The sequence below is a fragment of the Besnoitia besnoiti genome, chromosome II, assembly GCF_002563875.1.
Source record: "Besnoitia besnoiti strain Bb-Ger1 chromosome II, whole genome shotgun sequence".
NCBI lineage: Eukaryota > Apicomplexa > Conoidasida > Eucoccidiorida > Sarcocystidae > Besnoitia > Besnoitia besnoiti.
Genome location: NC_042357.1, coordinates 1814796 through 1830877, shown reverse-complemented (window position 1 = coordinate 1830877; position 16082 = coordinate 1814796). Strand labels below are relative to the sequence as shown.

Here is a 16082-nt window from a genome sequence, read left to right as displayed (position 1 = left end):
ACAATAAATCGGGAGCGAGCCACGTGAAGTCGACATTCGTCGGACACGACGATTTGCCTCTGCCTCCACGGGTACGTACACTGCTCACCCAGATCCTACTCCAGATGCCGCGAAGCGAACTGAAAGCGTAACTAAACGACGAAAGAAAGCGAGAAAAACGAGGGAGAACTAGGGAAAGTGAAAAGAGTAAAGACTGAAAGCGGCGGCCAGAGAAGAAGACGAGCGAAGAAGAGCTAGCTGACCTAATAGAAACGAAACGACGCTGGGAGGCATGAGCTCGCCACGAGCTTGCTCCCCCCCCCAGCCCCCCCCCGGGCAGAGAAGAGCAGCGTGAAGAACGACTGCAGAAAAGAAAAAGACGACAGTCAAGATTCAGGAAAAGCGGCTCTCGTGGCTAGTGTGGAGCGAAAAGAAGCACCCGCATCGGGAGGTAGTGCATTCAGAAGAAAAATCGCCAAAATGGAAAGCCGCAGCGGCAGCCAAAAGAGTAGTCAGCTTATTCGTACGTTGTCAGAGACTACTGTCCTGCAAGATGAAAGACGGTGCCCCGAACAGAGCACGTGCCTCGTCGGAAACACCGAAAAGGCCGAATGCTGGGCAATGTCTGTACAGCAGGAGAAAAGAAGTAAAGGGAGATTTTCTAGTTTTTGACGATGGATGGGCGAGAGTCACCCTAAAGAGAGGAGGGAGAAGCAGAAAAGACGGAGACGACGGTGAGGAGGCGAGCCCTTCCTCACATTTTCGCGAAGAACCAAAACGTCTTGAGCCCAGGCTGGAAATTTGTCCCTTGGCCGTTCTTTCCCCGCGGGAAAAAACTGCTTCCATACCGCGGCGCTGGATTCAGACAAAGAGCCCCCCAAACGTCCGCACGCGAGCAGAAAAAAAACAACGGTTTTCCTCCACGACACACGCAGAGGTTCAGGCTCTGTATGACCCAGGTGCAGATGATTACGGTGAGCACGGACACAGTGCGAAGGGATTCTACGTCGAGCAAAGACTGAGTGAGAAACACGCAGGAACAGATGGCACCGGGGACGCGAGGAGGGAAGAGAGCGTGGAGATGATCTTGGTTCGCGCCTCTCCTCACACGTTGGTGTCTTTCCAGTTTTCCGGTTTTCCCCCCGTCGAGAGCGTTTTGTTTTCTTTGCTGCGAAATTCCAGCGGCTCTCTCCAAAGAGAAATTCCTCAAAAGCACCCAGGGCGAGGAAGCCTTCCCCAGAAGAAAGGCGGCCTAGGGCGCTCAGACGAAAAACAGTCCGGGACGCAAGCGCGCGCGGGTGGGCGAGCTTATTTGACGAAAAGCGAAAAACTAAAAACAACGACAAAAAGCCTCCAAAAAGGCGGCAAACAAGAGCCGGCCCCCCCCTGCTCTCAAGGTCTTCGAAAATGGGCCTTCCATGCCCTGTGCGCCACACTTTTCTCACCTTCTTCGCCTACGCGCGCATATACGCGCGCTCACGAGCTTGATACTCCCGCGACCAGCGAAAAGAAGGGCACTGCAAGACGACAAGGCAGCTCTCCCTCTCTCTCCGCCCGCCGACCGTGACCTTTCTGTTGTCTATCCCAAAAACCCAAGGCCCTCTTCGCAGCCACATATTTTTAGCGCGCTTCCACTACGCCCGCGAGAGAGAGAGAGGAAGGGCGAATCAACCCTGCTTGCGTGGCAGGATCTCTCTACGCCTTGCCTGTATGCCAACGCGTGAAGGTCTACGCGGGACTCTGCGCAGCTGAGGACGTGTACGCTTAGCGTCGACTTGGCTGCGCAGGAGTTCTCCCCTCCCGAGTTGAGCGCAGGCCGCAACGCGGAAGGCTGCGCAGTCCGGAGCGGGAACCGGTGAACTGTTTTTCTCGTCCTGGCGTTGCAGGTCGGAATGGCCCACCGAATCTCCACGTGGGGGGGCGGGCGACGGCATGCGAATTTTGAGCGCCGTACTGCCTCGTACGCAGGTGAGGCGAAAAAGGGGTCATTCTCTGGTGGAGCTCTAGACCCCGGTATCCGGCCAGGGCCAGAGGCAAAGACTGCGGCGTGCAGACAGTGAAAATCAGGTAAAGAAACGCCACTGCAGGCGGCGCGAGAGGCCCTCGTGTCGATGGAGGGGTAGCTGAAGCAAGAAAAAGCAGACTGGCGAGGGGCTGAAGCCAGGCGCGCCTCCTCACCGCGGGCGTGCGAGCCACAACAAACAGGGTTCACTCAAGCCCGCAGAGCAGCGTATGCGGGTGTACGTGCAGTTTCTCGGTTACAGAGGGCAGCCAACTCGCGAGCGACAGGCGCGCGGTGTCAGCGACCTTTGAAAAGTATCCGTCTGGCTGGCTGGCGGCTGCCGTGTCCACGCGGCTTGTTCTCTGTCCCAGTGATTTGGAGCACATATATTGGACACGTTATTTCTGTACACCTTTATTGCACGCTCGCGGTCGTGCACGAGTACATTTGAATTCTTGCCTGCGGCGGAGACGAAAGTTCCGAGACAGGCGGGGGGCGGGGCAGGTGTGAGGTGCAGAGCACGGGCTCTGAGGAGGAAAATAATGGAAAACAAGGCGCTCTGAGATACACACAAAGTCGCAGTGCTTATGCACGCACTCGGTCAGACCTTCCCCTCACGAAGGAGCTGACCGCCCCATCGCATACACCTCGAACGGTGTTTGCGACTGGGTAGCAGCAGGAGCGACGCAGCTCTTCGATTGACCTACACTTTGGTAAATGACACATTAACATTTGGTATACGTACGATTTTAGGGTTACATCTTGAACGAATGCTTTCTTACTCTAGCGAACCCCAAGCGTGGAACACCCGACTGCTGATGCGTTCCTCGACTCAGCGTGTTTGGCCTCCAGGATACGAAGTTTGTGGAAAAAGTGAGAGATTAACAGAAGCTGCTGCTAAAAAGGCAGTTAGTTCAAAACTGCGTAAAGTATTCAGATTTGTGACATTGGCACTCATGTCATCATCGCGAGATCACGAGTCCTCAGAGGGTTAGGATGTAGTGCGTGATCACTAGCCGGTTCAGTTGAGAAGCAGTTTTTCAGAAACCATAATCTTTGAACACTTGGGGCAACTGGAACAGTATATGCGGTACAATGTCAGAATTGTCGAACAGGGACGCGCCGAGAAGACTGCGATTAGCCTCGTTTTCATGTACGGGCGAAACAACGCCACGTGCTGCTTTGACTGACGTCTCCCCGGAGGGGAAAGTTCTTTGGCATGCAACGTATGGAGGGAACAACAGTGCATACGGAGGTGGAGGACAGTTGCCTTACGCAGGCCAGCAGACAAACGCTCAGTCTCCCCTGCAAGAAGCTACGACTGTGCAAGCATGGACGTAGCAGCTCGCACACGGATGCCTGTTGGGCATCAGACGCGGCGTACCCTTAAAGTGACCTTTTCTATTTCATGCGACTCCACAGTTGCAGAGGCGGTCACTCTGCGACAACTTCCCGCTCAGGCCCGCGGCGCTGTAGCTTCCGCATCGTTTGCCAGCGTCGCCGACCATTGTTTCTTGACCACAGCGCCTCGATACTTTTCAGGCAGCATTGTGAGGCATCAACGAGTGTGAAGAGGGAAGAGAGGCTATGGCTGCTCGGTTCCGCGCGCGTAAGGCAATCTACGCTGCGGCAAGCCCTGTGCGTAACGCGTCGGCTTGACTCTGAAGAAACATATGCGTCACGGCGTGTAAGGCTGAAGCAGAGTTTACCGCTGTCTGGGTGTGTTTGGGCTCTCGAGCCGCCGCGTCTGCTCAGCTCCTCGCGCAGCACGTCGCACAGGGCCGGAAGGCCCCTGAAAGCCCTCGACTTTCGCTTGGCAGGCAGAGTCAGGGCCGCGGAGACGCCTTTCGGCATGGTCGATCCCGTCACACAGCGGCAAATTACGGTTTCCGGGGACACCAAGCAAAAACGCATTTCTTCACGAAAGAAGCCCTAAACTCGGGCCGCGGAGCTTCTCCGGTCGCCGCCTCTTCTCGGCGACGCAAAGCCTCCTCGCGTTCCCTGGTCGGTTGAGAGAGACAGCTGCGCTAGCTTGCCCGTTGATGGCGTACACACCCCCAGAGGCGCGCCGCCCGGAGGAGCCGCCAGGACACGAAAGCCGCCACCCCCCAGCGCGCGCCTCGCTCCACCCTCGCTCGATGCTCAGTCCCGCTTCGTCAGGACCGCCCCCGAAAGAGGCAAAGACACAAAATGAACACCGGGACGAGAAGAGACACGCGCACCCTCCTCGGGTCTCTGTCCTCAACGCACGCCACGCCTACGGGTCTACAAAACCTCTCAGGTCTAGATACGTCAAACTGCTTCGTTTCTTTGGTGCCGACCTCACCGTCCCCTCCTGACAGACGACGACCCGTGGACGCATGGCGACGGAGAGGGAAGGAAAAACCCCTGTTTCTGTCTCTCTTGCTATCCAAACAAATGCACCTAAATGTACAAAGAGCACACACTCTCACCAAAACCACAATCGCGTCGACACACTCCACCGCACGTCCTCCAGCTCGTCACGCTTCACTCTCTTTTGCATCGCATTCAAGACTCACTGCATGCATGCCCGCCGTCGTGACGACACGCCGTTTTCCTCGCAAACAACTCCAAAGTCAAGTCTCAAGCGAGGGCTTCCGCTCGCCAGTCGAAAGTCAGGTCGCAGGAGAAGAAAACTGCATCCCACCTCAGAAACACACTCACCGTAGACTGCAGTCTCTCACACACACAACTCGACGTTTCATGCGTTAACACGATTTCGTTTTCTCTTGCTAGGCTACACTGATGGCTTGGATGTGGCTGCGGCGCGCCGCGGCGCCCGTGCCCGCTCGCAGACGTTCGTTCGGGCCCACAGTCGGCTGGGGCGCTAGGGTTTAGAATTTAGGCCTGCTTCATGCACCAAGGCGAGTATGCGGCGGTGACGAAGGTCGGACAGAGAGGCCCTCGAGAGCTTCGCGAGGCATGTCAGCCGTGCGGCTACTTCGTTTTCGCGCCGCGTTCGCCGGAGAACATCGTGGGAAGACACGTGTGCGCGTCGGCCGCGTCGGAGACAGGCGAAGTGGGCGTCTCTTCAGGCTGCGCGGCCGGACTGGCGGGGTTGAGGAAGACTGCCAGACAGGTGGCGTCGTCTTCACTCCCTCGGCGTCGCGCCGCCTTGATGAGTTCCTCGCACAGCCGACTGAGCATGTCGGCTTTGATGCCCTTCTCCAGGCGCTGCGGCTTGGTCAGCTTTTGTCTCCTCTCTGCCTGATACGTCGCTTCTTCTTCCTCGAGCTCTTCGCGTCGCCGGCGCTGCATCTCTCGCAGCGCCTGCCCCGTCAGAGGCGTCGTGGACTTGGCAGATGCCGCGGCGGGCGCCGCCGCGCCCCCCGTCTCGGGGTCGCTCTGCCGCCTGCGGGCCTCGACCGCGCGCGCCTTCTCGTCCATGCGGTCGCGAAACGCCTCGAGAATCAGCTGCCACAGCTGCGGGATCTTCTGCATGCACGCGAGGATGTCAGAGGGCAGCAGCGTGTCCCAGATGCCGTCCGTGCCCAGCAGCAGCAGCGACGGCTTGCGAATTCGCACGCGCGCCACGTCGGGCGTCGCAGTCAAGACTCCGAACGGCTGCGCGTCTTTGACATCGAAGTCGCCGATCGTCCGCGCCGGCTCCAAGATGCCGCCCACGCGCCCCCCGAGGATCGACCCTCCCGCCCGGCGAATCCGCGCCAACTCGCGCGGGTCGCTGCATCTGTGCTCAGTGTTCAGGTACTGCAGCATCAGCGCCCTCTCCTGGTACGGGTGCCGCAGCCGGTACTTGGACACCTTCACCATCCGCTTCGCCGGCTTCTTCACAGACGCGGTGACCCCAGAGCCCGAAGAGCCCGCGGCGGCACCCGGCGAAAGCGCGCTTGGCGCGGGCATGCTCCCCGTCACTTCGTCGCCGCCCGACGAGAGCGCCGTCCGCGCGCCCGCTGCCGGCGCCGAGGACGAGGAGGACGACGGAGGCGAAAACGAGGCGAGGGATGACGAAGACGACGAGAGGCAAGAGAACGTCGGGTGGGAGTCTGCACGCTCGCCTGCGCGCAGCCGCGCGCCGATGGAGATGGACGGCGAGCGAGCGGCGAAGGGCAGAGTTGCGGTGTCTGCCGTCGAGGAATTCGAGGACAGGGCTGAGGCGGCCATCGACGCGCCGCGCGCGAAGCTATTCGAGTCCCCAGCCTGAGAGTCCCCCGAGGGGGGTGCCGAGGAGGAAGTCTCTGTCTCGGTCGGAATCTCGTCGGCCTCGAACTCCTCCGGCGCACTCGACACCCAGTCTATCGCCAGCGAGAGAGATGAGAGCGAGCCAGGCCGCGAGGGGAACGAAGAAAACGATGAAGAGTGCGAGACCCTCCCATTGCCAGTCGACGCGACGTCGAGCGGGTAGGCGATCCGAGTCAGCCCGCGACCCGGAGACGTCAAAAGCGCGTGTTGCCCGTCGTCCTCTTCGCGCTTGTCGTCCACCCTGACCTTCGCCTCGTCGTCGCCGCGTGGAGGCGCAGAGAAGGCGAAACCGTTTCCTGCTGTCCCACCGCCGGCGTCTCCTCCACGTCTCGGCTCCACGCATGGCACCCTGTCGGCCGTCGGCGCGCCGCCACCCTCGCGCTTGACCGTCGCCGCGTCGAAGTCGCGGGTGTTCTGCGGGCGCGCGTCCTCACAGCGATTCGCGTTCGCGGAGCCCGTTCCCTCCTCGCCAGGCTCGCTGTCTGCCTCTTCTTCCTCCGAGGACGAGACCTGGCTGCGCAGCAAGTCGCCGACGCCGCGGACTTCGAGGACGTCGTCAGGCGTGAAGGAGCCGCCGCACCGCAGCGCGCCACGGTACATGTGCGCGCCGGCCTCGAGGTCGATCGTCAACAGCGCCGCGCGACAGTCCCCCACGTTCTGCGAGATGAGTTCGTTCCCCCGAACCAGCACCGAGAGGACACAGGCGCCGCTGGTGCACGCGCGGCCAGTCCGCACACTCGCGTGGTGGCATTGCCGCCTGAAAACGGGAAAACCAAACACAGGACAAGAGGTGACGAGACAGCTGAAAAACGCGAGAAAACACGCCGCAGACGCGGACGAAACAGAGCACGCACGTCCCCGGAGGCGAGACGCGACACGAACCACGCAGAACGAACAGACGCCGCGGTGCACCGATCCCAAGAAAGTCTGACCGCAGATTATTAAAATGTCAACAGCTGACGACAAGGACATGAGTCAACTGGAAGTTATACAGGCCACGCATGCAGGCGAGGCATCGAGGCGAGCGAGAGGAGTGGGAAGATGGAGGCAACAGAAAGATTCTAGAAAAAGGAAATAAACAGCTTTCTGCGCCACTAAACGAGACAGCAACTACACAGGGGCCACGTCCCTGGTTCCTCACGTCCGGAAGTCGACCGCGAATGGTTCCTGCTGCGCCAGTGAGCATACGACGACAGGCACACAGCCAGAGCCCGTAGTGCCTCAGCTGCAGGAGCAGATTGCAGTTTTTTCCCCTCGTCCAAGGACGCAACACAGGACATGAGAGTCGACGCCTACCTGAAGTTGCTATCCAGTTCGTGGAACGCATCCTTGAAGAGAGTGTCTCGCTGGTCGTCTCTCGAACCTCCGCTGTCGAAGGCTCTGCAGCCACCCTTCTGAAGCAAAGTCTGCTTCCGGCTGAGCGCACTGCTGCCTCTGCTGACGATCTGCCTCCACAGCGGCGAGTCTCCGCCCTTCTTGCCTGCGGCCTCCGTCTCGCCTCGCCCACCCCGCGGGTCCGCCTTCTTCCCCACGCGCTCGCGCCCCGTCCGACAGCAGAGAAGCTTGGGAAGTTCCAGCGCGGCGAAGACTGCGGCACTGGGCCCGTCATGGCCGTCGCAGATCGTGAACAGAAACGTCGGCGCGTTTCGAAGCGTCAGTGGGATCGCTGGAGCCTCGCGCTTCAACGCGACAGCGGTGCCCGTCGCTGGGGCGGCCTGCGCCTGACCGTGCTCGCCACAGGCGGGCCCCTCGCCTCCTTGCGGACGAGAGGCAGAGGTCTGCTCATGCGCGTCGTCTTTCGCTTTCTGGCTGTCCTTCCGCTTGCGGCGTCTTCTCAAAAACAGCGAAGAGGGTCGCCGCATCAGGGTAAACATCCCCTCGTTCTCGCTGTCGTGCTGCGAACCGGCCGAGGGCGTCTTGGCTCGAGCGTTTTCGCCGTCGGCATGCGACCCGCGCGCAGACTCGTCTTCACCGGGCTCTCCGCCCCTCTTGCCCTCCGCCTTCTCCTTGCCTTGATGCCCCTTCGCCCCAAAGTGCCCGTTCCCGCTGGACCAGCGTCGACCGAACAAGGAGCTGCGTCTCTGCCGCGCGCTATTGTGTTCATCGGTCTCAGGCGCAGCGTGCGCCTTGCCCTCGCCTGGCTTCCTCGCGTTCGTCTGCGCCACGGAGGACGCGCCAGAGGGCGAGGTATTCTCTGTGCCGGCCTCGCTGCCGACCGCGACGTCCAGCGGTGCGTGCGAGGTGTAGCCCCAGCCCTGGACGCGTTTCTTGCCCCGGTCGTGCCAGAAGTTCGACTCCATGAGCGCCGCCGCGTGGCAGGACCGCGTTTTCTTCGCGGCGACAAACGGCATCTCCATGAGCAAATCGCTGCCCGCGCGCTTCGCAGGCAGCTTCTGCGGCAAGACGCGCCCGTGGGGCGTGATGAAGCAGAGAAACGGTGACGCCGAGCGCGACTCATGGCTGCCGCCCTCCACCTCCTCCGCCCGGCGCCCCGACGCGCCTCCGCAGTGATGGAACAGGAGCGACGACGCGCTGGGCTTTGGCCAGCGCCTGCGGTGGCCGTGCGCCTCATGCGCCAGCACCATTTCCTGGAGGCAGGCGTCCGCTTCGCGCTCCTTCTTGCGCTGGGCGTACGCGCGCCGCAGCCGCGCCTCCTCTTCCGCGCGGTAGGCTGGCGAGACCGAAGACATCTGCAGCAGCGCGAGCTCGCTCTCGAGCTCTGCGTCGCCCTCGTCCACTGGCGTAGTCCGCGGGACAGGCACCCCGACCAGAGGCCTGCGCCGACTTGAGGCACTAAACACCCGCACAACCTCGCTCACTGTCCGCTCCTGCGTCTCGGCGTCGTCGTCGTCGTCGTTCGACGTCGAGGTAGAATTCAGCGACGCGCCCACGCCCTGCATGCCCGTTTGCAGCGACGAGGACGGCCCGCAGAGGCTTCCAGCGGCGCCCGCACGCCGGCGCCCAGACGCGCTGCCGGCCGACCCCTGGGCGCCCACAGCAGGCCCTTCGCTCGCGGAGCGGCTGCGATAAGCCTCGTCATCAGGAGGCGGTGCGGCGGCGCCCGCATGCGCGTCTGCGGCTTCGCGCCTCGCCCCCTCGCCCGCGTCCGCGTCGCGGGCCGGAGGCACGCTCAGCTGGCGGTTCCCGGCGGCCGGCGCCGCCGCGTGAGACGAGGAAGGCAGGGACAACGAAGGAAGCCTCAGGAGGCGCTCGGAGACGCCGCCCCAGTACGCAATGCTGAGTCGGTCCTCGTTGTCGTGGGCCGTGCCCTTCCGCGTCGCGCTTCCAAAGATGACTTCGAGGCAAGGCGCGGCGACAACGACGCGCGCCGAAAAATCTGTCGCATCCTCCTGCGGGGGGGCGTTCTTCGCGCTTAGCCCAGAAGCAGCTTCCCCGGCGCGGCTTGAGGCGACGTCGGATGCAGGCGAGGCCGCGACGTTGTGCAGCGAGGCGGAGAGCCCCGGGCGCGTCGTCGGCTCGCGCGCCGCAGGAGGGGATGGCGCCTGCTGGTCGGAGTCGCGCAGCTGGAGCACCGGCTCGGCAGAAAAGAAAGGCAGCGACAGCGGGACGGGCGGAAAGTCGGGGTACGCAAAGGTTCCCTCGCCGCCAAACGACTCGCAGGCCAACTGACGCCACCGCGCCAGGCACTCTTCCTTCACGACGGCCAAGTCATGGGCCTCGGACGCAATCGTCGCCAGGTCTTTGCGCATGTCGACGCTCTGCGCCGGAAGATTCGCCAGCTCGCTCGGCTCGGGCACATGAACAAAGAGCGACCCCGCCGACGCAGACGCCGAAGCAGCGGCGGGCGCCGAGGATGACGACGAGGACGACGGGGACGGGCGCCGCGAAACGAGGGGCGGGCGCGCCCGCGGCTGGTCGCTGCCGTCGGGCGCGGGCATAGTCGAAAAACGCAGAGGGCGGACGAGTGCAGATCCCGTAAAACGTGGAGAAAGGCACAAAATGCACACGCAGTGACGAAGCCGAAGTCGGGAGACTGGCGGCGCCGCAACGCCACCTGCGCGACGGGCGAAAAAAACCGAAATACCGCGGCCAAAAAAAAACCACCAAGGTGCACCACCTATTTCACCTGCTTCGCAACAAAGTACTCGGAGGTGCGCAGAAAACGTGCGTCTGCCTTCACACACAGACCGCGGTGTACCTACACATACACACTATGCACAGACACGCAGAGTAGGCGTTCTCAGGGCTTCGCCTCTAGCGTGCTACCCAGCGAAACTGCCTCTGCCGCAGACGACGTCGAGGCCGGACCGGCTTCGTCCTCGGGGTATGCGCCAAGAATCTCGGAAAGAAACGCCGTCTGCAGTGAGGACGCAGCAGAAGGCAGCGAAGAACGAGAGGTTGAGGCCGAACTTCCGAGCGGCGCGGACAAAGCGGCAACGGGACCCGGCTGCGGAAGCACCGAAGGGCTTGCGGCAGCGACGCTGGGACGCGCACGCTGCCCATGGGGAATGGCAGGACGCCGCGTGTCTGTCTCGCCTTCGCTGCGCCTAAAGTCAGGGGCTCGCCGCGTACCGCGACGCTCCTGTTGGTTCAAACACAGCCTGTTTTTCTTCGTGTCGGGCTCGCAACCGCCCGGCCCTCGAGAGTGGGCACGCGACGAACGCAACGGCGCGCAAAGGTCGCTCTCGCCGCGGGCAGGCAGCGGTGATAACGGCTCAAGAGACGACGGAGGCGATGAGGCAGACGAGGCCTGTACCGTAGAGGCAGACGCAGACCGCGTTCCCGCGGAAGGAGGAGAAGCCGACGCGAGGAGGGGCGACAGCGGCGCGGCGTGCGCGTCTGCACATCGAGGCCGCTTCTTTACGACTAAGCCCGCGCGAAATTGAGCCTGAACACGACGTAGGGCACACGCGAGCTCCAGGATTCCACCGAGAAGTCTAGCGACTTGTGCGCGCACACACACGCAACGTGAAACACTCAGAGCCCTCAGCGAGGTCAAAGAGTGGGACGTGCAGAGACGGCATAGCATTTAATGCATATATGTGCACATTTAGATACATATATACATGCAAATTTAAACCGCTGCACCGTCAATCCTTCGCTGAAACCGCAACAGCGATCGCCAGCAAATGAACGGAGGCACACATAAAGCGACAGCACCGAGAGCCACATGTATGCAAAGTATAAATATATATATATATATATATATACGTAGATATGGCGATCACACGTGTCGAGTACAGATGAGAACTGACCTTAAATGTTTCTTTCCGTTCTTGCTCCTTTTCCGTATCTTTCAACTGTTGGACTTGCGAAAGTCTCGCAATCAGAGGTTCTGGTGGCTGAAGCCGCAGCACACACAATGAAGCACGCAAAAAAAACGGGACGGCCGCATGCACTCTAAGCACGCGCATCAACAGAAGAGTCTGAAACAGGTTCCGCAGCCTATACTGCAACTGAATACACGCCATGAGGCCGGAGGCGACTTGGGGTCTTCACCCATCTGCGTCTGTCCGTCCCGTCGTCTCTCCATGGAGTTGCCATGAGAAAGCAGACGACGCACAGAGGCCGATGGCCGCGTGTGCGCCCTCCTCGATGCTTGAGGCGAGGGAGAAAATCTGCTTCGGCAGCCACAAATACGGACTTACAGGTCGCTGTTTCTGACAAAGCACGAACTCAGCTAGTTCCAGGCGGTGGCGCTCGTATTCCCTGCAACAGGAAAAACACATGACTCCATGGAACGGGAAGCCTCAGACCCAACTGAAGGACCTCCGAACGGTGCACCGCCGAAAGTAGCCAACACGTTTCCTCGGCGTTAGGCAATGCCAGGATGTCTCTACATGGAAGGAAACGCCGATAAAGATATATACGATACTGCACACGAATCGCAAGCCCGGTCGCCAGGCAGGGCTACGCACGCCATAACGTCGCTTCACACACACGCAGCCTTCAGCTGGGTGAACTATCACCGTCAGGCTCTAGAAAAAAGCAAGCAACGCGGACACACACCCTCTCCCGCTAAGCAAACGTTGCGGAAGAAGAGGCGTCATCTTTGATGACTGCATCGTGCACGAATGGGCAACGTTGCCCTTGTGACAAACGACCAGGCTGCGGATACGCACACTGCTGCCTGTTCCACGCGACCGCGTACGTGCAGACGCCTGCGAGAACAAACTCTCTCTGAAAAGACGCCGCTCACAGCATGCAGCCATACGTGTGTCGTTCAGACTGCGGCTGCAACGGCACGCCCCCGAGCGGCAGTAACGCCCCTCGGCCACAGAACTTGGAACGACATCGCGCACGCGCACACCACGTTGTCGCGTCCCGCGGCAGCCAAACCCGCAGTCTGGTTGCACCTGTCGCAAATCGAAGGCAGCTGCAAAGTCCCTAGTTTGTAGACCGCTCCACCGTCGCTGCCGGAGTACGAGCTCGCAACGCAGGGGCGCGGAGAAGACCTCCAGGTACACTGAAACTCAAACAGGTTTCAGCGTGCAAATGCCTGCCCACGGGCAGCACGCGCACTTCCTCCTGAGACGCGCCTACTCCTCCGAGCCGGGCAAACCGCTGGACGCGGAGAGACATGCGACAGTTTTTGTGTGTGAGTCAGGCAGCGAAGGAACCGTCCGCGGTCGCCGCGGCACAGTTCCACGACAAGCACCCAATTTCGCTTCTCTCGTTCAAACGCAGACGCAAGGCCACCCGGCGGACGACGGACGCAATCGCCTGCTGCGAAGGAATGACCAACAGGAAAGATCTCACAACTGAACGCACCTTCTCGCTCGAGTGGGCGGGTCGAATGCCCGACGGCGGCTACCAGGCCGGGACATGTCCTGCTAGAGACGTGCCAGTACTCCGCTGCGCATGCGTCCTCGTCGATGTTTGAGCCTCTGGATCCCTGCTTCGATCCTCTAGGATGCGTCTCTGGCCTGCAGGGGGTGCTCACCCAACGAGCACCGGCGGACGCTCGCGCAGCCCGGAGAAGGCGTCGCTAGAATGCCATCTCAGGAAGCTTCTTTACAAGGCGGCCTGAACAGGACGCACATGGGAATATCGGTTACAGCCGCGCTCCATTCACTTTCGAGCGCTGGAGTAGGCTGGCACACCGCCGAAAGGAAGCGGCAACCCATGCGGACGACAGTCCGCACCACGGAAAAGGAGACAATGACTCAGGGAGCAAAGAAGCAATAAACTGCGCAAAATAGCGAGCAACAGAGACAGCTGCCGTCGGCGCTCACACACATCCTAGAAATTCGGTCGGGCCTCTGTGCCCCCCCCCGGCTTCGCAAACGCGGGTTCCGGGGGGGACTACACCGCAAGCGCATGGTCAGCATCGTCCGTAAGCGTGGCAGTTTTTTCAGGCTGGCCGTCTAAATGCGTTTAGATTAGAAGGAAACGCGGTGAGGATCCTTCCTCGCGACAGACAAGACCACGCGCACGCATCAAGCTCTTAACGCGCAATCCTTCCGCGCGTTGGCCGTGGCTACCAACCAACGTGCGAAGAGCGCACATCACGTGACTGAAGAAGGAAAGAGAGCCACAAGGCAGGAACCGGCGACTGACGATTCTTCCACGAACGCAGCGAACCGCAGCGTAAAGACAAAGCACGAAAAGAACCCGGATAACAGCACCCGAGTCCACTACATACGAGCGCCCGGCTGGGGAGCAGTGCTTGCTCACTTCCGACTTGCAAGACGTGACGTCGTCCCGTGGAATTGAATCCTGCTTAGCAGTCGCCGAGGGAAGGAAGCGGGTGGAAAGTCGCTTAAGGAAAAAAGTGTGCAGTCGTTGGCTCCGTACAGAGGCAGAGCCACTGAAGCGACACGAAGCTGCAGCAACTCCCGACAGACCGCTTACGTGGCGCGAAGCCGAGTTTCTTGCAGCGTGACCACCGCCCGTGGGACCAACCTGAGGCAAGCGAAGTGTCACAGTCAGTGTTTCAAGCTACGCTGTCTGAACAGAAGAGAACTGAGAATTTCGTGCAAAAATAGACACACCGATCCATGAAAAACAAGACGCGTTCGTTTTCGGCGGGCTTCACTCGCATGCTTCGTCCCAGCGTCTCCGCCAGACGACAACTCTGCCGCGGAAGAGCTACTGTGCAAAGTTTGACTCGTGGCTCGCTTTTCCCACGGACTGGAACCCGGAGAAGTTTGCAGGACCGTCCGCGGGCAGAAACCACTGTGGAATTCGTTTGTTTATCCGTCGTCTGGCATTTTGGAATACCGAAACTGGTCTTCCAGTGTGCGTAGCACACCCGGGAGATACAGCCTGCTCGGCTCTGATCCCTGCGGAAGATGCCCGTGGGGGGTATTGTATCCGAAGAGAGGCGGGCAGTACCAATGTAAAACTAGGACGGAAAGGTGTGTCTTACGTAGCTAACGCGTGCCGCTGCCGGAAATGCCTTTCTGAGTTCCTGAACCGTACGGGGTCGACTGCATCGTGGACAGGAGTCGTCATCCGGTGGACGACTGGGCGCCTTCCACGTCGCGGGCGTCTCTTCTCCGTCCCTTGCTCCGCACTCATCACCGCAGCGTCGCCGCTAACGCATCACCCGGCCAAAACTGAGGATTTCCGAGGGCAGAGTGGCAAACTGTCACAAGTACCATCAGCACTCGAGGGCAATCTCGACTCGAGTTCACGCGTCGAGGGCTCCAGCCGTGCCGCCCATCCAGCAACGCAGTCGCCGCCGGCAAGACGCACAGCGCCACGGTGTCGTTCGAAAAATGGTATGTCACGATTGGCAGGTATACGTGTGACGTAATAAGGAGTAAATTGTGGCATGGAAATGGCAAATTGGAGACAGAATTCCTTGCGGCGATGTACTGCATCACTCGCAGGATGATTCGTACGTTTGAGGGCTGTGGACTGCTTTCGCGGTCTCTATACTTGCGAGAAGAGTCGCGTCTGTTGACTACACGGCGCCTTCAGGAGCTTTCCAATCATCAGTAGGAAGTGTTGCGTGCTAGACATCGGGGCTGTCTAGTTCTGTAAGCGACGCCATGTGAATGGCCTCAGAGTTGCAGCCCCTGACCTCCGGTGCGAGCCTGCCCTTAGCACTGAGATTTCCCACGGTGATGAAGCAATCACGTACAGTAGCAGGACACTCAAACGATACAGCACGACTACCTGCCACGCCGCCTGCAGCCCGATGGCCTAGTCACTGCCTGCTATTGGCGCTTAGATAGATCCGCGTGGAACAAGGGAGTACCGCGTAGTCAGCGTAGGTTGAAAGGTCCCTACACCCCCAACAGCCACCCCCCCCCCCCCCCGACCCACCCACCTCGACAACAGAATCCTAGTAGGGTACTTGTGTACACTCCTCCGAGATGTAGTCACACTGTTTTGGCCGCATAGCCTCTGAGGTGACCCAGGCGAATCATTTTCTGTCCCTGAAAGGGGTGGGGGGGGGGGGGGGGGGCGCAGTGATTTGTTACCCCGCAAGTGCTGTGAAGCCACCGATCCAAAATGATCCGGATCTCAGATGACCCGAGTCACACGGGTATCCAGGGCTCCTGGACTCCGCATGGCGATACGTTTCATCCACTTCCATTTCACACTCAGCTCCCGATTGTGAAGAGTGCAAGAAAGGCCGCGGTGTTGAACGTGACGCACAGGTGCCTCGCAGTGGGGATACACAAGCACGAGTGTCAGCACCTCTTACAGCTGGAAGCTCAAAAGCCACAGAAAAACCATCTTTTTGCGTTCGCCAGGGGATTCCTGAGTGTGGAAGGCCTGCTTTGAGGTTTGACTGGTTCTCCAGCGCGAAAGCAACACAGTAAAGTCGCTGAACAGAGCCGTGGCCTTCCTCTATTTCTGCGGTGGTTAGCTCGAAGGACTTGTACCTAGGAGTCACTCCCTCCCCATCTAAAAACGGACGTCATTGTGTGCGACCGCCGGCGTCGGCCAAGCCGTGAAATAC

The 16082-nt window shown here is 60.4% G+C and overlaps 2 protein-coding genes across 2 annotated transcripts; both read right to left on the bottom strand.

Annotated features, from left to right (window-relative positions):
* Positions 1–4939: 4939 nt before the first annotated feature.
* Positions 4940–10101, bottom strand: BESB_036090 (uncharacterized protein; the record flags this gene model as incomplete). Its single annotated transcript, XM_029362195.1, has 2 exons — positions 4940–6959; positions 7499–10101. The coding sequence occupies 2 exons, from the start codon at positions 10099–10101 to the stop codon at positions 4940–4942; spliced, it is 4623 nt and encodes a 1540-aa protein (XP_029221160.1).
* A 302-nt stretch (positions 10102–10403) lies between these two features.
* Positions 10404–12990, bottom strand: BESB_036080 (uncharacterized protein; the record flags this gene model as incomplete). Its single annotated transcript, XM_029362194.1, has 4 exons — positions 10404–11051; positions 11419–11505; positions 11812–11872; positions 12935–12990. 4 exons carry the CDS (start codon positions 12988–12990, stop codon positions 10404–10406), a joined length of 852 nt encoding a protein of 283 aa, XP_029221159.1.
* Positions 12991–16082: the final 3092 nt, after the last annotated feature.